General features: G+C 38.3%; 1 protein-coding gene across 8 annotated transcripts in view; it reads right to left on the reverse strand.

The window, feature by feature from the left end:
- Positions 1–22237, reverse strand: part of FAM13B (family with sequence similarity 13 member B) — a 113240-nt gene that overhangs the window by 71813 nt on the left and 19190 nt on the right. For 4 of the 8 annotated variants that reach the window (XM_058279142.1, XM_058279155.1, XM_058279153.2 and 1 more), the window contains exons 2-4: positions 2689–2855; positions 1170–1361; positions 517–729 (exon numbers count right to left, since the gene is read on the reverse strand). In XM_058279142.1, the coding sequence (XP_058135125.1) occupies positions 517–729; positions 1170–1326 (370 nt within the window). In that variant the 5' untranslated portion in view covers positions 1327–1361; positions 2689–2855. Of the gene's footprint in view, positions 1–516; positions 730–1169; positions 1362–2688; positions 2856–15814; positions 15908–22237 lie in introns of those variants that run through there. The other 4 variants (XM_071210091.1, XM_071210089.1, XM_004450493.5 and 1 more) reach the window with 2 other exon arrangements.

The following is a 22237-nucleotide window of genomic DNA, read 5'->3' on the forward strand; positions in this document are numbered from 1 at the left end:
CCTACTTTTAGATACCACAAAAAAGCTAACCCAACAAGGACTAATCCATTTTTTTTCTTTCTTTGGTTTGGAGACTGACTATCCACTTTGATACTTAATTTCTTTTAGGCAGATGTCCAAGAACAAGCTTTAGGTTCAGTTCAAGTCTAGAATCAAAGCTGCTTCTGACTTTTGCTAGGAAGTTCTATCAAACCAGGATAAGCATCCTACAGTAGTTATCACCAATAAGCAACATGTTTGGCTATTATTTGACATTGTGCAACACACACACCCTTATATACATTTTTCTTCCTTCTTTCCCTACCCTACTTATTGATCTTATCTCCTCCCTTTTCTTCTTCTCCATCTCTTAGATCCTGTATCTTAGGTTTAATAACAATCATAAACAATAAACAGCATTAGAGGGATTCAAGAAGTTGCAATTCCCTTGACTAGATCATACAGTCCCAAAGAACAAATGAGAACATAAGACTCAAATTAATAAATGACTATTTGACAAGAGATAAATTATTTTACCTTGAGAAAGTTGCATCAAGTGAATATGCAAACTGCCAGGAATAACAGGTTCAGGAAGTTCTTGAAGGAAAAACCTAAGAAGACTAATAGCTGAGGGAACATCTGCTTCCTTAACCAAATCCACCTCTTCTCCGTTGTCATATCTCTGCCGAAGCCACTCCACTGTCTCAGCATTTCCATTGACTTGAAAAAGTCCCTGTTGCTCCAGACCTCCTAGAATTGTTCAAGGCAAAAAATAAGTAACTGCAACCTCAACCACTTGGCCATGTATATATATTCTCCAACCAACTTAAAATACTCATATGTTTGGAAAGCCATTTTTGGCTTCCTGATTTGATAAAAAAAAAACCTTCAAATTACACTTCTAGAAAAGTACTCTCTCTGACCCTGGGGGATATTCTATTTTATCCCATCCCCTACATCCATTAAAAATATTCCTATCACCCCCATTAAAAAATGCTCTAAGTTGGGCAACTGTCATTTTAAAGTATATGAAATTAAGTAAAAAAAAAAAAAAAACTAAAACGTTAAAAAAGAATTTCTAGTTTCTCCTCCTATATTTTGGGTATGTGCTACTTTAAAAAAAAAATCAAGGTAAAAGGGATAGTGTTTATTAAAATAAAGGTGAGCCTTCAAAGTAAGGAAATGTATACCATGTTCCTCAATATAGTCCACAACGTGGCGGACTATGAACGGAACCTCATTGTCTGGATGTCCTCCCTGCTGCAGCTCATCAAGTGGAATTCCAAATATTTTGTTAGCAAGAACGGAGTTGCAGTTACTCAAGGAAGGGGAGGAGCTCTTCCTCATATCTTTTTTGCAGCCAGAAATCAAAGCTGTCTTTTCTGCCAAATGAAAGACAAAAAAAAGACTACAGTGATTAATAGGAGGCAATATGACTAAGTACATTAAAGACAGATGCTTTACACCTGAATGTGTTCTTATCTATTTTGCCATTTTCAAGCCTATATTTCTACAAAGCTCAATAAAATAATTTAAGCATTTCTCTACTATGAAGTTAGTTGTTAAAAAAAAAATAAGTTGTGAACGCTTCCTTTAGTGTTTGCATATTTATCAAACAACACTGGCAAATTTGATCATTCAAAACTCAGCAAGGGGCATTAATGTCACACAGACAAATTAAGGGGCAAATTTAGCTTCCAGAGGACTTGTTTTGATCAAGCTTACTGACAACTTAGGTAATAAACCAAACCCAATCCATCTCTGGACTCTGGTATATGAAGTTCATCGAACCCTTCAATTCATAAAGCACCCCAACAGGAAAGAATATCTCTTCATAATGTGAGGGGCTGATAATCACTTTTTACAAATGATAGTTTAATAAAAACAAGATTAACTGGTTCTTATTTCTGCATAACAGAGAAGCCACAATGTTTTGTTTTGTTTTTAGGAAGTACCAGGTATTAAACCCAGGACCTCATACATGGGAAGCTGGCGCTCATCCACTGAACACACCCGCTCCCTAATGTTTTTATAAACAAAGGAAAATTTTCCATTCTGGACATAAACTTTAAATGACAATGTCCTTTTATCAAAACTGATGTTTCATAATTGGTTTAAAGAAAAACTTCCAGAGCCAGTGTAGTCTAGAAGAAATAAGTTGTCTTAGTTTTGTAAGAATTGTGATCAGTAATGAAGGAGTGGAAGGAAAACAATGCCTCAGTTGACTGTTTCCAATACCTGAAGCATCAGAGAACAGGTAATCCCAAAAATTCATTTCTATAATAAATATTTATTACTTTTTTTATGTGGGAAAAGATTATTCTAAAAAAAGAAAAACTACTTTTTGCAAAAGTTATTAATGAACAAAATGTTACCACTGGACTTTTTTCATCACCCCAGAGAAACAACTCCTAAACAGTCCACATACAACAAGTGCACCCACTGAGCAAGAAAGAGTCAGAACATGTCTGACTGGGAAATAATCCAGTTCAAATTTTTACTGTTCAAAGAAATAGTAAAAATTAACTCAACGGCAGGAAACCACATATATTATATGTTAGACAAGTAACATACATTCTTCAACGTTATCAGGTACTACAAAATCTCAAGTTAGTAATCAGACAGCAGCTATGGAGGCAGGGAGGTAGAGATGTCCCAAAATCTCTGAGAATTTATCAAGCATGGAATAATTACCCTTTGAAAACTTACCTTTGAGTACTTAAACACCTAAGTTTAAAAAATGGCTTCTGCACCAGCTACCCTCACTGAGCAAGCATTCTTTTGTCATTTATGGCTGTTTGAGATTATGGCAGAAGATCAGCCTGTAGTTCCTCATTGAAGAAACACAGAACTCGATCAGTACTTCAGCAGTTAATCTAAGAAAAAAAAGCGAGAAACAATTAATTCAATTTCCCACATATTCAACTGAGAGACTAAAATAAGCAGTGAAGTCCATTTAGGAGGTTACCTATCCTGAACAAGGCATTCTTCTACCTAAAAAATCCATCTGTGACAAAATTAAAGGCAAAATCTTACAAAAGGCACCCAGTTCTTATGATGGCTAAAATAAGCAGTGAAGTCCATTTAGGAGGTTACCTATCCTGAACAAGGCATTCTTCTACCTAAAAAATCCATCTGTGACAAAATTAAAGGCAAAATCTTACAAAAGGCACCCAGTTCTTATGATGGCTAAACTGGATTTTTTTTTTCCTTCTTTAAAATTTATTATTTTTTTAAAGATACATAAATTACACAAAATGGGTAAGAATTTATCAACTAAAAACATAAAGGAGTACAAGGAGAATCTTTGACAGTATACATCTTCAAGGATTATACCATTAAAATTTATCTCCCACCCCCACCACTTTCCTTCCCTCAATTCCTAATCTATTTATTACTCAACATGGGAGCATTTTCAGCATCAAAATTCAGAGATGTGATTTAAACATGAAATTGCGCTTAAGTACTTTTATTTCTTTCTTTGTATATAACATAGTATTGGTTGTGTAATATTTCTGACTTGGAGAGGCAACAGCATATGTTGGAAAAGAGCAGTTTTCAGAATCAGAAAGGTTTAGAATCAAACACCAACTTCACCATTTTGTAGATACATAGCCCTGAACAACTTCCATGTTTCTAAATCTATGTTTCCTCTTATAAATTAAGAATAACTATTTTCTACAGCTGTTAAGTTTAACAGAGATAACAAATGCATATGGTAGCAACAGAGAATTAGTTTCCTTTTCTTCTGTCTGTAATGTTAAAAGACAAGTATCATCAAATCAATGGCCAGTTGATTTTTGACAAGGGTGCCAAGTCCACGCAATGGAGAAAGAACAGTCTCTTCAATAAATGGTGTTAAGAAAACTCAATATCCCTATGCAAAAAAATGAAGGTGGACCCCCTTCCTCACACCATATACAAAAATTAACTCAACATGGATCACAGACCTAAATTTAAGAACCAGGACTATAAAACTCTTAGAAGAAAAAATAGGGAGGTATCTTACGACGTTGTGTTAGACAATGGTTTATTATACTTTACACCAAAAGCATGAGCAACAAAAGAAAGAATAGAAAAATGGCACCTCATCAAAATTAAAAACTTCAGTGCATCAAAAGACTTCATCATGAAAGGAAAGACCATAGAATAGGAGAAAATATTTGGAAACCCCATATCCGATAAAGTTTAATATCTAGAATATATAAAGAAATTCACAACTAAACCAAAAGACAATAAAAAATGGTGGGGGGGGGAGCAGATGTGGCTCAAGCAGTTGGGCATCTGCATCCCTCATGGGAGGTCCCAGGTTTGGTTTCTGGTGCCTCCTAAAGAAAACAAGCTGACGCAACAAGCAAGGAGTGAATGTGGCTCCAGTGACTGGGCACCTGTCTCCCACATGGGAGGGTCCAGGTTCAGTTTCCAGTGCATCCTAAAGAAAATGAGCAGTGAGCAGGCACAGTGAACAGACAATGAGCAGACAGACAAAGGACCCAATGGGGGAGGAGGGGAATGGGCTAAGGATTTGAATATACTTTTCCAAAGAAGATAGACAAATGGCCAAGAAGCACATGAAAAGATGTTCAACATCATGAGCCATTAGGGGAATGCAAATCAAAACCACAATGAGATACCATTTCATATCTACTAGAATGGCTACTATTAAAAAAACAGAAAAATACAAGTGTTGGAGAGGCTGTGGAGAAATAGGAACACTCATTCACTGCTAGTGGCAATGTATTAAAATCACTGTTTTCAGTACTTCAGAATATATTCCTAGTAGAGAGACTGCCAGATCATAAGTTAGTTCTATCTTTAGCTTCCTGAGGACCTGAAGTCTTCTATTTCTTCTAAGATCAGTATAGGCTTTTCATGTTTTTCTAGGTATTTGTCCATTTCACCTCTGTTGTCTAGTCTGTTGGTACACAGTTGTTCAAAGATCCTCTTATGTTCTCTTTTATTTCTGTGGGGTGAGCAAAAATACCTAAACACCCTCCCCCATTTCTAATTTTTTATTTGCATACTCTTTTCTTTGTCAGTCCAGCAAAGTGGCTGTGGATATTGTTGATCTTCATGAAGAAACTAACTTTTGTTTTTGTTAATTTATCCTTTTTTGTCCTGAATTTCTTTCTTTTTGCTATTTCGTGCCTTCTGCTTTTTGGGGGAATAATTTGCTCTTCTTGTTCTGCCAGGTAGATCACTGGTTTAAGCTCTTTTTGTTTGGTTGGTTGGTTTTGTTTTAACATACACATTGGGGGCTATAAATTTCCCTCTCAGAACTGCCTTCCCTGCATCCCATAGGTTTTGAAATGCTGTGTTCTCATTTTCATTCATAAAAACATTTTATTGATTTCTTTTGCAATTTCCTCTTTCACCCACTGATGATTTAAGTGGGTGTTATTTAATTTCAATCTTTGTATTTACTGAGACCTACTTTGTGACCCACCATTTAGTCTATCCTGGAGAAAGATCCATGAGCACTTGAGAAGAATGTATAGCCTGCTAATTTCAGATGCAATGTTCTTGTATATGTCTGTCAGGTCTAGCTCATTTTATCATATTGATCAAGTTCTCTTTCTTCTTGTTTATCTCCTGTCCAGCTGCTCTATTGAGGGACGTGGCTGTATTAGTCAGCCAATAGGGTGCTGATGCAAAATACCAGAAATCTGTTGGCTTTTATAAAGGGTATTTATTTGGGGTAGAAGCTTAAAGTTGCCAGGCCATAAAGCTTAAGTTACTTCTCTTACTAAAGTCTGTTACCACATGGTGGAGGAGATGGCAGTTGACATCTGCAAGAGTCCAGCCTTCCTGTTCTTCTTAAGGCTCCATGGTCCCAGCTTCTTCCAATATCTGCTGCAGGCTGAGATAAGCCTAGTCTCTCTCCTGGGGCTTGTTTCTCTTCCCAGACTCAGCTGCTCTGCTTTCGCCACAAGGTCAGCTGTAGACTATCAGGCTCTCTCTCTTCCCGGGGCCTCTGCTGTGTCTATGGAGCCATCTCTATTCCTCTGTGCTCTTCTCCTGTGTGTTTACTTCCCGGAGCTCCAGCATTAAAAAAACTCTAACTCCTCTGCTGTGTAGTTTCTCTCTGAGTCCCCGCCCACCACGTCCTACTGATGTGGTCCAATCAAAGTCCAAATCATAATTTAACCAAGTAAAAGTGAAACCTCTGAAGATAATACAATCTAATACACCCAGAGGAAAAGACCAGTTCACAAATATAATCCAATATCTATGTCTGGAATTCATAAAAAATACCAAACTACTACAGTGGCATATTTAAGTCTCCAACTATTATTGTAGAGACTCATATTTCTCCCTTCAGCTTTGCCAGGTTGCCTCATGTATTTTGGGGCACCCTGGTTAGCTGCACAGATACATATGTATGTTCCTTCTTCCTGGTGGATTGTCCCTTTTATTAACAATGGCCTTCTAAATCTCTTATAACTTTCCTTGCATTTAAAGTCTGTTTTGGGAAGCAGACTTGGCCCAATGGATAGGGCATCCGCCTACCACATGGGAGGTCCACAGTTTAAACCCTGGGCCTCCTTGACCCGTGTGGAGCTGGCCCATGTGCAGTGCTGATGCGCACAAGGAGTGCCCTGCCACGCAGGGGTATCCCCCACGTAGGGGAGCCCCATGCGCAAGGAGTGCGCCCCATAAGGAAAGCCACCCAACGCGAAAGAAAGTGCAGTCTGCCCAAGAATGGAGCTGCACACACAGAGAGCTGACAGAACAAGATGACGCAACAAAAAGAAATACAGATTCCTGGTGCTGCTGCTAAGGATAGAAGCGGTCACAGAAGAACACACAGCAAATGGACACAGAGAGCAGACAACCGGGGGGTGGGGGGGTGAGAAATAAATAAAAAATAAATCTTAAAAAAAAAAGTCTGTTTTGTCTGATATTAGTATAGCTACCCCCCTGCTCTTTTTTGTCTACTGTTTACATGGAATATCATTTACCCATCTTTTACTTTCAACCAGTTTGTTTTCCTGGATCTAAGGTGAGTCTCTTATAGACAATATATGAGCGGCTCCTGTTTTTTTATCCATACAGTCAGTCTATATCTTTTCTTTGTATCATACAACTATCTGTATATCTGAAAGCAGACATTTGGCAGAACAGATAGATAAAAGGAAAAAATTCAGCAGGGTCTCAGGGAATTGAATGACAACACAAAATGCACAAACATATGCATTACAGGCATCCCAGGGGAGAAGCAGTGTTGGAGGAAATAATAACTGAAAATTTCCCAACTTCTTTGAGGGACATGGATGTACATGTCCAAGAAGCACAGCACATCCCAAACAGGCCTACAACAAGACATATACTTATCAAATTGGTTAATGCTCAAAAAGAGAAAATACTGAAAGGAGCAGAAGAAAAGAGATCCATCACATACAAGGAAAGCTCAGTAAGATTAAATGCTGACTTCTCATCTGAAACCATGGAGGTGAGAAAGCAGTGGTATGACATAGTTAAGGTGCTAAAAGGAAAAAAAACTGTCAGCAAAGAATTATGTATCCAACAAAGCTGCCATTCAAAAATGAGGGTGAGTTCAAAATACTCACAAACAGAAATTAAAGAGTTTATCAACAAGAAACCTGCCCTTCAAGAAATACTAAAGGGAGTTCTGCAGGTTGAAAGGAAAACAACAGGAAAAAGAGGGTTGGAGGAGAGTACAGAAAGAAAGATTATTAGTAAGAATAACTTAAAAGATAAATAAATAAAAACAAAATTTGACATATCTAATCCCAAAGAAAATATGGCTAATGTCAGTAATGCCTTGACAGTAATAACACTGAATGTTAATGGATTAAACTCTCCAATCAAGAGAGACAGATTGGCAGAGTAGATAAGGACATATGACCCATCTATATTTTCTACAAGAACCTCAGCTTAGACCCAGGGATGCAAGGAAGTTGCAAGTGAATAGTTGGAAAACGATTTTACATCCAAATATTAACCAAAAAAGGCCAGAAGTAACAATATTAATATTGAACAAAATAGACTTTAAATGCAAAACTATTGTCAGAGACAAAGAAGAACACTATATATTAGAGTATGTCAAGGAGAAAGAGCAATCAAACATTTATGCATCTAACCAGGGTGCCCCAAAAACACATGAGTCAAACACTGGAAAAACTAAGTGGAGAAATAGATTCCTCTACAATTATACTGGGGGACTTTAATACACCATTATCACTATTAGAAGGAACATCTCAACAGAGAGTCAATAAAAAAACAGACCTTGAATAATATGTTAGAGGATCTAGGCCTAACAGAAAATACAGAACATTACACCCAAATACAGTGGTATATACATTCTTCTCGAGCGCACATGTATCATTCTCCAGGACAGACCACATGCTAGGTCACAGAACAACCCTCAATGAATTGAGAAAGATTGAAATTATACAAAGTAATTTCTCTGACTACAATGGAATGAAGCTGGAAATCAGTTAAGGGCCAGAGAATCAGAATAGGCACAAAGATACAGAAGTTAAACAGGTACTTCTAAGGACCTTGGAAAGTGAGGTTATAAAGACCCAAAAAAGCCTCTTGTATTTATTCACTTTTCTTTTCCTTACCTGCACTTCCTTGGTCTGCCAGCAGACAGCGCGCTCTGGCAGACTTAGCTCGAACCCTGGTCAGAATGTGTTCCCTGTGACCCCAAACAGAACAAGTGACAGAGGATCCAGCCTCAGGGCTACTGAGAGTTTTGCAAATCAAACTTTCTCAAACGCTGTTCACCCAAAGCTTGAGGAACAAGAGAAAAAGTAGATAAGTGGGACCTTCTCAAAATTAAATATTTTTGTACCTCAAAGGACTCTGTCAAAAGGGTGAAAAGGCAGTTGACTCAATGGGAGAAAATATCTGGAAATCACATATCCAATAAGGGTTTAATATCATAATATATAAAGAGATGCTACTACTCAACAATAAAGAGACAAATGACCCAATTTAAAAAATGGGCAAAAGACCTGAATAGATATTTGTCCAAAGAAACACATATGGCAAAAAAAAACACACAAAATGTTCAACATCATTAGCAATTAGGGAAATGCAAATCAAAGCTATGAGATATCATTTCACGCCTTTTAGTATGGCCACTATTAAAAAGACAAAACTACAAGTGTTGGAGAGGATGTGGAGAGAGAGGAACACTTACTCACTGTTGGTGGTAAGGAAAAATGGTATAGCCACTGTGGAGTACTGTTTGGCAGTTCCTAAAGATGTTGAATATAGATTTGCCACGTGACCCAGCAATACCACTACTGTGAGAGCAGTGCACAAACAGACATCTGCACATCAATGTTCATAGTGGCAGTATTCACAATCGCAAAAAGATGAAAATAACTCAGATGTCCATCAACATATACACAGATAAATTGTGATGTATATATACGACAGAATATTATGCAGCTGTAAGAAGAAATATGAAAACAGATGAACCTGGAGAACATTATGTTGAGTGCAGCAAGCCAGACACATCAAGCTACTATGAACTATTAATAAATATATTGTGTAAACTCATAGAGTTAGTAACTAGAATACAGGTCACCAGAAAGTAGAATGAGGTTAGAGAATGGAAAGCTAAGGGTTAACCTGTGCAGAACTGGTAAAAAAAAAAAAAAAAGTTCATAAATCTTTGGAAAAGAAATGGTGAAAGCACATCATAGTGTTTGTAGTTAGCAGTGCTAATATATGGGTATGACAGTGATTGAAAGGGAAAGTCTAAGGACCTGTATATTACTAGAAGGAAAGCTAAAGAGTGTAATCTGAGACTAAACAGAATAGTGAACTCTCATGTGATATATAAGTATAGGTAATATTGCATATATGTCTGTTTTTCTTTGAAAAAGAACAAGTGTACATTAATGATACACGATGTTAATATCACACAAAAATATAATCAAATCAAACTATGGACAGTAGTGTAGAGCAGGACATTAACAATCCTCCATTAAGGGTATTTTTAAAAAGTGCAATGTTAATCTCCACCTATTTGTGAGTTTTATCTTTTTCTACCTGTTACTGATTTCTAGCTTCATTCCATTAAGATTAGAGAAAGTCCTTTGTACAACTTTGAAGTTTTTAAATTTACTGAGATCTGTTTTGTGACCCCATATATGGTCTATCCTGGAAAAAGATCAATGAGCACTTGAGAAGAATGCATATCCTGCTGCTTTGGGTTGAAATATTCTATATATTTCTATTGGATGTAGTTCATTTATCATATTACTAAATCTCTGTTTCTTTATTGATCCTCTACCAAGATGTTCTATCCAATGAGGACAGTGTTGTATTGAAATCTGCAACTCTTATTGTAGAGACATCTATTCTCACTTCAGTTTTGCCTCATGTAATTTGGGGCACCCTGGTTAGATGTATATATATTTATGGCTATTATTTCTTCCTGGTGAATTGTCCCTTTTATTAATATATAATGTCCTCCCTTGCCTCTAATAACAGCTTTGCTTTTAAAGTCTATTTCATCCAATATAAGTATAGCTACTCTAGTTTTGTTTGTTTGTTTGCTTACTGCATGCTTGGAATATCTTTTTCCAGCCTTTCACTTTTTTTTTTTTAACATTTATTTTTTTATTTATTTCTCTCCCCACCCCCCGGTTGTCTGCCCTCTGTTCCATTTGCTGTGTGTTCTTCTGTGTCTGCCTACATTCTTGTCAGTGGCACAGGGAATCTGTGTCTCTTCTTTGTTGTGTCATCTTGTTTGTGAGCTCCCCGTGTGTGCAGTGTCACTCCTGGGCAGGTTGCACTTTTTTCACATGGGGCAGCTCTCCTTACATGGTGCACTCCTTGAGCATGGGGCTCCCCTATGCAGGAGACACCCTTGTGTGGCACAGCACTCCGTGTGCACTGCGTGTGGGCCAGTTCACCACATGGGTCAGGAGGCCCTGGGTTTGAACCCTGGACATTCCATGTGGTAGGCGGACACTGTATCAGTTGAGCCAATTCCACTTCCCAGCTTTTCACTTTTGATCTATACTTGTATACCTGGGTCTAAGGTGAGTCTCTTGTAGATAGCATATAGATGGCTCCTATTTTCTTATCCATTCCAACAGTCTGTGTCTTTTTGACTGGGGAGTTTAATCATGAACAGTCAATGTTATGAATGTTAAGTAAAAACTGTAAAGGCAGTTCTTACTTCATTACAGTTCTTACTTCACTGTTTCTTGTGTGTTTTTGTTGTTGTCGTTTTTTGCAGAACCAGGACCAGGGAATGAATCTGGGACCTGGTATGCAGGAGACCAGCACTTAACCACTGAGCCACATCAGCTCCCCTGAGTTGACTCCCTCGTCAATTTGCTCATTGGTTTTGCCTCGTCATTTTGTTCATTGTATTAGTTCATTGTTTGTTTGTTTTCTTTAGGAAGTACTGGGAATGGAACCCAGGACCTCTCATGTGAGAGGTGAATGCTCAACTGCTTGAGCCACATCTGCTCCCACTTCACCCATTTTGACCTTTAATGATTTTACATATTATATCTTATTTTCACCACTCTTTTTCCACTTTTACTTATTTTTACAGATAAAATCTTCATTTCTGGACCCTCTTCTTAGCCTCTCTCTCCTAGCTTTTCTTTTCACACTGTAGCACTTCCTTTAATATTTCCTACAAAACCAGTCTCTTGATTACAAACTCTCTCAGTTTCTGTTCATCTGTGAATACTCTAAACTCACCGTCATTTGTGAAAGACAATCTTGCTGCATATAAGATTCTTGGCTGGCTGTTTTTCTCTTTCCATATCTTAAATATATCATATGACTGCCTTCCTGCCTCCATGGTTTCCGATGAGAAATCACCACTTAATCTTACTGAGCATAACTTGTATGTGATGAATCACTTTTCTCTTACTGCTTTCAGAATTCTCTATATTTGGCATTTGACATTCTGAATAGCAGGTGTCTTAGAGTAAGTTCATTCAGATTTATTTGGATTGGAGTATACTATGCTTCCTGAACATGGGTATCTCTGTTCTTCAATACAATTGGGAAATTTTTACCATTATTTCCTCAAATATTCCTTCTGCTTGTTTCCCTTCTCTTCTCCTTCTGGGACACCCATGACATGTAAGCTTGCATGTCTCCTGCCATCATTTAGTTCCCTGAGACCCTGTCCAATTTTTTCCATTCTTTTATTTGTTCTTTAAGTGTACACATTTTTTAATGCACTGCCTTCAACTCACTAATCCTTTCTTCCGACTCTTTTTGTTTTTAAAGATTTCTCTCCCCCTCCCCCCAGTTGTCTGTTCTCTGTGTCCATTCACTTTGTGTTCTTCTGTGTCTGCTTGTATTCTCATTAGGTGTCTGTGGGAACCAATACTGGCACCTTTTGGAGTGGGAGAGAGGTGATCATTCTCTTACACCACCTCAGCTCCCTTTTCTGCTAGGTCTTTCACTGTCTCTACTCTGTGTTTCTTGTTGCATCATCTTGCTGCGCCAGCTCTCTGTGTTGGCCAGCATTCCTGCACAGGGCGCCACTCCCATGTGGGCCAGCCTGCCTTCACCAGGAGGCCCTGGGCATCGAACCCTGGACCTCCTATATGGTAAACAGGAGCCCAAGTGCTTGAGCCACATCCATTTCCCTCTTCTGCTTCTTTTAAATCTATTTTTATATGCCTCCAGTGTTTTGTTTTGTTTTTGGTTACCCTTTTATTAAAAAACTTTATTTTGTACATTTAATTGAAAATATAAATTAAAATTTAAAAACAGTTGAATAAAACATACATTTCTCAATTAAATGTATCCAGTGTATTTTTATTTCATTTACTGTGCCTTTCATTCCCATAGGATTGGCTATTTTTCTATGTATACTTTCAAATTTTTTGTGCTTACCCAGTGTCTTAATATAACAGACTTAAGCCTGTTCCTCTGACTGGACCATATCTTCCTATTTCTTGGTATGGATTGTAATTCTTTTGGTGTATCAGCATCTGATTTACCAGATGTATTTATTCTGGGCTCAGTTTCTCTCTTTAGTCTAGGACTTTCTATTTGATTGGCTTTGTGCTACAGCCCCTCTTTGATACTTGGTTCAATTTAATTTAGAGCTTTATAGTGGCTTGTGCTTAGTGAATATGAATTTTTTCAGCTCTTTTTCATCTGTTTCCTGTCTTTTCTCCCCTTCTGATTGTGGAATAAGAGCCGAGGATGTAGCTGGCCCTGTAAGTCATGGAGGATGGTACAGGTAACCCCAGCTCCTTTCCTGCTAGAGGCAGGGCTGAAGCCTGGCTAGGGCAACAATCCAAGCTGGCTGGAAAGAAGCCAGTCCCTACCATTACTGTGATTTCCAATCAGCTCTCCTTATCCCCATGCTAGGGGCAAAGTCAAAATGGAGGCTGCCAGTCTTTTCATGAATTAGAAGGTTCAATAGCTGTTCTTAGAAAGGGACTTTAGGCAACCAAATTTACTAATCAGTAGCCAAAGGCAGTGCTTGACCATCTCTTCCTCCCCCGTTTTTGGGAAATGGAGCTTCCAACTCCAGTCAGGGATTAGCTCCCAAGGCATCCTGTGTCACCGGCAGGCGACAGGCAACACCCTCCATAGCATGGAGTACTCTACTCATGAATCTTCACTGCAGATGGGCAGTTTCCTCCTGTTCTTCCATGGATATTACAAGATGCTCTTCTGGTTTCCTGCCTCCTCCCCCCCATAAGTGATTTAGATAGCTCTGGATGATTACTAATTGCACTATACAGTGAGCTGACTCCTAGAGCTCCTTACTCTGCCACCATCTTGCCCTTCCTCCTCAGGGTTTAAGAGTGAGAAAATATACTAAAATTATATAACTTCTGTATATACTAAAAAAAAAAAAAAATACCAGATCTATACTGCAGGTGAAGCATAAAGGGATTGAGAGGTGATTAAGGGGTAGAGTTTTTTTTCTCTACTTTTTATTATTATTATTTGAAATGAAAATGCTCTAATAACTGAAGTGATGAATGCACAACTATGTGATTATACCAAATACCACTGATTGTACACTTGGGTGGATGGATTGTATGCTTTATTAATATGTATCAGTAAAATTGATTTTTTAAAACTCAAGCCAGTCTGGCATATGCTGTCTAAATCACATGGTAGGGCACATGTACAGATTTCAAATTATTATTTTTGAAAAGCCTACCTGTAAATTGGTAACATATTCTAAGAGTTTTAACACTTCTAAAAAACTAAAGATAAAATATTTTTTTAAAAACCTGAATTGTTCATACTAAATGAATATAAATTGTATAATATATGAATTATATCTCAATAAAGCTATTTTTAAAAAACTACTACTTGTCTCCAAGGCAGTAATGAGAACTAAAAAATAAAATACTGCTTCCCTTGTACTGCAAAAAATTTTTGTGGAAGAAGAAACTTGGGGAAAATATGTTTAAGAAATACCAAAACCCAGTCAACGTGACTATACGTTAGGTATGGCTAAAATGTGACATGTAAAGGAAAACAGAAGCTTATCTGAAAGTTCCACAGAGACTTGCTGAGTGTCAGCCACTATGTGAGGTAAAAGAGATCCAATAAAGGTTATGTGAGGGAACTAAAGTTAAAATAGCTTAAAGGAAAGCCTAATTTCAGTGAAATATGATCAGCACCTAAAAAAGGACAGCAAAGTGCAAAAGTAAGTTTATATATCATCAGTTCTAACATCCATGCTATCCAAAGAACAAGGACCCCTGAGCTACTGACACACATATCAAGAGCTAAATGCATTCATTCAACCTTTTTTATTAATTACTATGTGCAAGGAACTATACTAGATGCTGGAGAAACAGGATACACTAAAGAGACCAAAACAAAAACAAAACCTAACCACACTGTAAAGTTCATACTCGACTGGAAACAAAAGGCCAATTAATATAGTGAATATCCATATATTAGATACTAAGTGCAATGAAGAAAAGGTACTAAAGATGGATAGGCAAAGGGGCAAAATAAAGAAAGGATAATCTTTTCAACAAATGGTACCAGAATAACTGAACAGTCATACACAAAAAACTGAAACTCAATCATTACTTCACACCTTACTTACAATGAAGTCAAAATGAATTATATACCTAAATATAAGGGCTAAAATTATAAAACTCATAGAAGAATAAGAGAAAACTTTAGTGACCTTAATTATTAGGCAAAGATTTCTTAGAAAACAAAGTATGAACTATAAAAGAAAAAAAATGATAAATTGGACTTCAATTTAAAATTTTTGCTCTTTGAAAGATTTATTAAGAAAACAAAGAGGTAAACCCTAAACAGGAGAAAATACTTACAAAACGTATCTGACAAAGATTTTGTATCCAGAAAATATATGTAACTTTACAACTCCAAAATATGACAAGCAGACTTCCAGAAACATAGAGGATTACAGAGGTACAGGACTCAATTCTTTCCCAGAAAAATTACTACAGGATAAGTAGAAATAGCCTGAAAAAAAGTTCTTTTTCTAGGGTTTAGGGTACCAGGGGAAGGCAGTCATCACTCAGAAGAGATAGGGGCAAAGAAAAAGAATCTCAACAGGAAATCTTTGAGTAAAAGCTGCTATTCCCAGCACCCATCTCCCACCCTCAAAGCAGGTATTAATGGCTATGAATTCTCTGGCCTTTGCCCTATGGCAAAGGGGGATACAGAGGTGTACCTCCCCAGAAAAGGGGACAGACAGCAATGCTGTCTAAGGTTGATTCAGCTTTGGCCAACAAATTTGGTACGTCCTATGAGCCCTGCCAGGCCAGGTGAAGCCGTGCCATTGTTTGCCCTGAGAGCTAGCAGGGGACTAGAGAGACCCAACCCTCTCAAACACTCTTCTGCTACTCACTGAGATTGGCTGTTGATGACTCAGAAGGGACTGGAATACTTCCTACAGGACAAAAAAGACGGGGTTGCCAGCAAAGACTGGAGAACAGCTTCTGAGAAAGTTTGATTTGCGAGACTCAAAATAGGCCTGAGGCAGGATCCTGTCAGACTGCTCTTGTCCAGGTTACAGCCAACACATTCCAACCAGGGTTTTGAGCTGAGGTCTGCCAGAAAGCACCACCTGCTGGCAGGCCAAGGAAGCGCATGCAAGGGAAATAAAAGTAAGTAATATCACTAAAGGGAGCCTGACAGTGCAAAAGGAAAAGACACAAGACAGAACCTTGGAGTCTCAAGAGTGTACAAGGGAAGACTTCTATGGATAAAATACAGATTTCTCATCAGAAACCATGGAGGCAAGAAGCCAGTGATATGACATAATTAGGATACTTTAAAGAAAAAAAAATTGCCAGCCGAGAATCCTTTATCCAACAAAATTGTCCTTCAAATATGAAAGCCATAGAAAACAGAATTAAAAATAATAATAAAAGAAAAAAAAACGAAAACGAATTTAAAAAAAATAGGAAAGTCAAGGAGCAGATGTGGCTCAAGCAGTTAAGCGCCTGCTTCCCACATGAGAGGTCTGAGTTCCATCCCCAGAACCTCCTAAAAAACAAACAAACTAATGATAAAACCAACTCAGGGAAGCCAATGTGGCTCAGTGGCTAAGCGCCAGCTTCCCACATATGAGGTACAGGGAGGGGTTCAACCCCCAGCCCTGGTAACTCAAAAAAAAAAAAAAGAGAATTTAAAATATCCAAAAATAAACAAACTATAAGAGTTTGTAAAAAAAATAATCCACCTTTGCAGGAAGCACTAAAAGGAAGCTGACAACCCAAAAGATTAGTAAAGACAAGAGAGAAAGGCCTGGAAGAGAGTGTAGAAGGCAAGAATAGCAGAAAAGATAACCAAGAGTAAAACGACAAAAGAAAATAAGACATTACATATGAAAGCCAAAGAACAAAATGATGGAAGTAAATAATGCATTTACAGTAGTATCACTGAAAGTGAACGGATTAAACTCTCCAAAGAAAAGATATAGGCTGACAAAATATTTTATTAAAAAAAAACAAAAAACATGAGCCATCCTTATACTGTCTACAAGAGATTCACCTCAGATTCAGGGATACAAACCAGCTGAAAGTGAAAGGCTGGAAAAAGATACTTCATGCAAATGGTAACCAAAAATTAGTAGTGGTTGCTATACTAACATCAAACAAAACAGACTATAAATGAAAACAAGTTCCAAGAGATGCAGAAGCCACTATTTATTAATAAAAGGGACAATCCACCAGGAAGAAAAAAGTCATAAATCTATGCATCTAACTAGGATGCCCCAAAATACAAGAGGCAAAATATGACAAGCAACTCAATAAAAGGGCGGGAAGGAGAGCAAAAGATTTGAACAAACACTTATCCAAAGAAGATATACAATGGCAAATAAGCTCATGAAAGATGTGGAATATCATCAGATGTTAGGGAAACACAAATCAAAAGTATAATGAGATTATTATCTCACTCACTAAAATGAATAAAAATTTTAAAAGACAGACAATAAGTAAGTACCGGCAAGGATGCAAAAACAACTAAAACTCTCATATACTGTTGATGGGAATGCAAAATGATACAACTATTAGGAAAAACTGACAGTTTAATAGAAATTTTTTTAAATGTACTTATACCAATTTCAGACTTACCCAAGAAAAAGGAACACTTATACTCAACAATAAAAAGGAATGAGCTGACACAGATAATATCAATGAATCTCAAAAAAGCATTATCATAAATGAAAAATGCCAGATAAAAGCAGTAAGATACTGTATGATTCTACACGAAATTCTAGAAAAGGCAAAAATTTAGTGATACAACAAAGTAGGCTGAAGGAAATTAAATACAAAAGAGCAGGAGAGATCTGTGGAGGATAAAGGAAATTTCTGGGTCTTGACTGTGTTAAGTGGTGGTTACACACTGTACACAATGGTCAAAATTTATTGAAATGAACATTAGTGAATGAAATTAGTGAAACTGCACTTCAATAAAGCTGAAAGCGTAAAAAGAAAGAAATCACATGAACAAATACTTCACAAAGACATAGCATCACTTTAACAGATTTAGTACCAAATGTTTGTAATGACATTTTTCACCCACAAAAGGAAAATAAAGGATTTATTTTAACCATATTTCAAGAATCCATGCTCCTTGGCCTAATATGCTATCCAGCATATCCAGGAATGACTATTTTCTATATAGCCTAAATACGGAAAGCAAAATAAAGTTGCACTGAAGACATAAAATCTAGAGACCAGTATCAAGTCTTTTCAAAGCAAACAATGTGACCAAACACCATAACAGTCAGGAATGTGGAAAGACGGTAAAGAAGGAACCTCCAATAATCAATCCTTCTACCACCACAAATTTTAAAGTAGCAAAAACTACCTGAATCAACTATTTCAAAATTCTGGAGTTGAGGGCACTGTATAGCATTCAGGAAAGAACAGAGGGAAGAGGCTGGTAAATTACAGTAAATACTAGTAAAGTGCTACCTTCACAATTATCATCACTGAGCACCAACACTCGAGGCAGGCATCAGGTGGGTCTGGACCCTTGCGGAGTTTGTTGTTGCCAGAAAAGGACATAAAAAACCCACTTTCCCAAAACCCAGAATGGACATGAGCCAATGGTTGATGACAGCTTTTCATTAGCAACTTAAAAACAATGGAGCCCTGGCTCTAAGGGTGCCAATGTTCCAACCAGCCATGGACTGGGTGGAGAAGACTTAAAGACACTCAGAACTGCAGAAGAGAGCGGAAGGGTTGCATCTGGTGGGCAGGTCAAGAAATCACAGCTTGAAGGAAGTATGGAAGAAGCTCTTGGCACCTTCCTGGCCCCTCCCTCATGCCCTCTCCAGGGCAGTTTGGAGCCAAACAATGCTCCCTTTGTGGATCCCTGGCCTTATTCCAGCTGGAAAAGACTGACTCAGGAAACTCCCCCCTTGGCATGACACCTCCTCCCCAGAATTTGCCCTCCAAGTAAAATCATCCTGAGACAAGGATAGCAGTGTTAAGAAACAACTGAGGGGCAAAAGCTTACCTGATTTAAGTTCAGCAATGGAATACCCGGGAGAAGGAGAAGGTCTGTCAGCCTCCTGGAAATTAGAGGGGTTCAAATGCCTGTAAACAGGAAATGCCTTAAGACCACTCGTAAAGAGAAGACCAGGTCAAGAAATATAGGCCCAGAAAAGGCAGGAAGGACCCTGCACTTTGCATTCGCCATGGGCCGATAATAAAGAAAATTTCTGTCCTAACACCCACTGGTTACAAACGCAAGAAAAGACATCTCAAGGAATAAATTTCAGAACATTTGAAAATATTGAAATGTACAGTGTATTGCAAGACAAGACCACAAAACAAAGAGGAAATGTTAGACCCAAAAGAAAAGGATGAAAATCAAAAAAAATCAACATGTGAACATACTATTAACAGACTTTTTAAAAAATGATCTTTGATATGTTCAAGGAGACAAAAATACAGAGAGAAACAAACAATACCAGGAAAACAATGGATGAACAATATGAGAATCTCAATAAAGAGAAATTTTAAAAAGGAACCAAATGGAACTAATGAACTTGAAGACGACCACAATACTGAAATGAAAAATGCCCAAAAGGGTTTCAACAACATCAGAGCTTGCAAAAGAAGGAATCAGCAAACATAGAGACAAGCCAATTGAAATGAGACAGGTTGGAGAGCAGGGGGAAAAAATTTTTACAAAAAACAAAAATACCCTAAGAAAACTCTGGGACATGATTAAGCCCACCAATATATGCAATATGGGGGTCCCAGAAGGAGAAGAAAGAGAAATAAGAGAAGGAATATTTTTTAAAAATTAGACTTCTAGAAAGGCACAGGATTCTCCTCCTCCAGAAAAAAATAGTAAGAGGACAGGCTGAAGCAGCCTGGAAAAAGATCTAGGGTTTAGGATATCAAGCAAAAGCCTGACACCACCCAGAGGAAAGAGGGACAGAGGGGAATCATGACAGCAGAACTGTGAGCTGAAACCAGAGGTGGCTGCTGCCAGCAACCCTCCCTCACGCTAAAGACACTTCAGAATACTGAGGCCTTTAGGCCTGTGCCTACAGACAAGAGGGGCCCTGGGGATCCAACACCCAGGAAAGGGGAGAGAGTGACTCAGCTTCTGACCTACAAATTTGGTCTGCTATGTCCCAACACCCCTTTCAGGTCAGGTAGGAACACACCATGGTTTGCCCTGAAAGCCAGCACAGGACTGGAAAAATCTGACCCTCTCAAGCTCCTTCTCTTCTAGCCAGGACTAATTGCTAAGAATGCACCTCCCCAGGAAAGGGGAGAGAGAGGGACACAACTAAGGCTGACTCAGCTTTTGACCCATAATTTCGGTCTCCTGTGTCACATGAGCTCTTAAAGTGTTGGGGCCGCACAACTGGGCAAGGGGGCTAAAGATATACAATCCTCCCAATCTCCTTGTCTATTAACAGGGACTGATGCTGAGGACGCAGAGGGGAATGGAAATATTTCCTGCCTGGGAAAAGGGAAGGGCCTGCCAGAGAAGGATGGAGAATGGTCTCTGAGAAAGGCTGAATTACAAGGCTCTTAACCTCCAGACAAGAAGCTCTATCACACTGATTCTGTCTAAGATGTAACAAACACCATCTGACCATACAATGAACTGAGGGCTATCAAAGAGCGCCATCTGCTGGTAGACCTAGGAAGTGCATGTGATAAAATTAAAAATAAATAAGAGGCTTATGCTGGCCTTTATACCCTCCCTCCCCAAGGCCCGAGGAAGTCAGTCTGCAACAAATAACTGGGTTTAAAGCCCAGTTTTGAGCAAATAGCAGGGACAATCCTAACAATCCAGGTCAAGTCAAGAATCAAAGAGCAGCAGCACACATCCACCCACCACTAAATCCCTAAAAAAGGGAAAGAAATTAAGCATCTGAGTAAACTACATCCTAATCAAATGCCTAGATACCAGCAAAAAATGACGAGCCATAAAAAGAAAATAGAAGACATGACACAAGAAAAGGAATATATCAAAGCCCCAGAAGATACTCAGGATTTGAGAGACTAATTAGTGAGATGTGTACAAATTTCCAAAATCAAATGAGCTAAAAGAAAATATGGCTAAAGAGATAAATGACATCGAGAAGACACTGAGTGAGAACAAGGAAGAATGTGAAATCCTGAACAGAAAATTAACAGAGCTCATGGGAATGAAAGACACAAATAGGTGAGATCAAAAACACATTAGATTTTGTGTGACCTATGTATCTTTTAAAAATAAATTTAAAATATTTTTAAAAACACATTGGAGTCATACAACAGCAGACATGAAATGATAAAAGAAAGAATAAGTGATATAGAAAACACAACAGCTAAAATTAGGAAAAAACAAAAGCACAGAAAAAATTGAGCAGGTGCTCAAAGAGTTCAATGACAACACAAAACACAGCAATATACGTGTCACAGGAGTTTCAGAAGAAAAGCAGGGAAAACAAAGAGTATTAGAGGAAACAATAGCTTAAATTTTCCATGTCCAAAAAGCACACCGTACCCCAATCAGAATAAATCCAAACACACCTACTCCAAGACACATACTACTCAGAATGTCTAATGTCAAAGAGAAAGAGAAAATTCTCAGAGCAGCAAGGGAGAAGCAAACTATCACATACAAGGGAAACCCAGTAAGACTTACTGCTGATTTCTCAGCATAAACCATGGAGACAAGAAGACAGTCATATGATACAAATAGGACACTGAATGACAAAAACTGTCAGCTGAGAATTCTTAATCCAGCAAAAAAGTCCTTCAAATATGAAGGTGAGTATAAAAGAATAGCAAGCAAATAGAAACTAAGAGAGGTCATAAAAAGTAATCCTCCTTTGCCAGAAATATTAAAGGAAGACTTTGAACCTGAAAAAAAAAAAGACAAGACAAGAGAGAGAGGCCTGGAAGAAAGTACAGAAGGAAGAATAACAGAAAGGATAACCAAAAGAGTAAAAAGACAGACAAAAACAGGATATGACAGGGAAGTGGACTTGGCCCAATGGATAGGGCATCCGCCTACCACATGGGAGGCCCGTGGTTCAAACCCCAAGCCTCCTTGACCCATGTGGAGCTGGCCCATGAGCAGTGCTGATGCGTGCAAGGAGTGCCGTGCCATGCAGGGGTGTCCCCCGTGTAGGGGAGCCCCACGCGCAAGGAGTGCACCCTGTGGGGAGAGCTGCCTAGCGCAAAAGAAAGTGCAGCCTGCCCAAGAATGGTGCTGCACACATGGAGAGCTGACACAACAAGATGACGCAACAAAAAGAAACACAGATTCCCGATGCCGCTGATAAGGATAGAAGCGG

The sequence above is a fragment of the Dasypus novemcinctus genome, chromosome 2 (assembly GCF_030445035.2).
Source record: "Dasypus novemcinctus isolate mDasNov1 chromosome 2, mDasNov1.1.hap2, whole genome shotgun sequence".
Taxonomy (NCBI): Eukaryota; Metazoa; Chordata; class Mammalia; order Cingulata; family Dasypodidae; genus Dasypus; species Dasypus novemcinctus.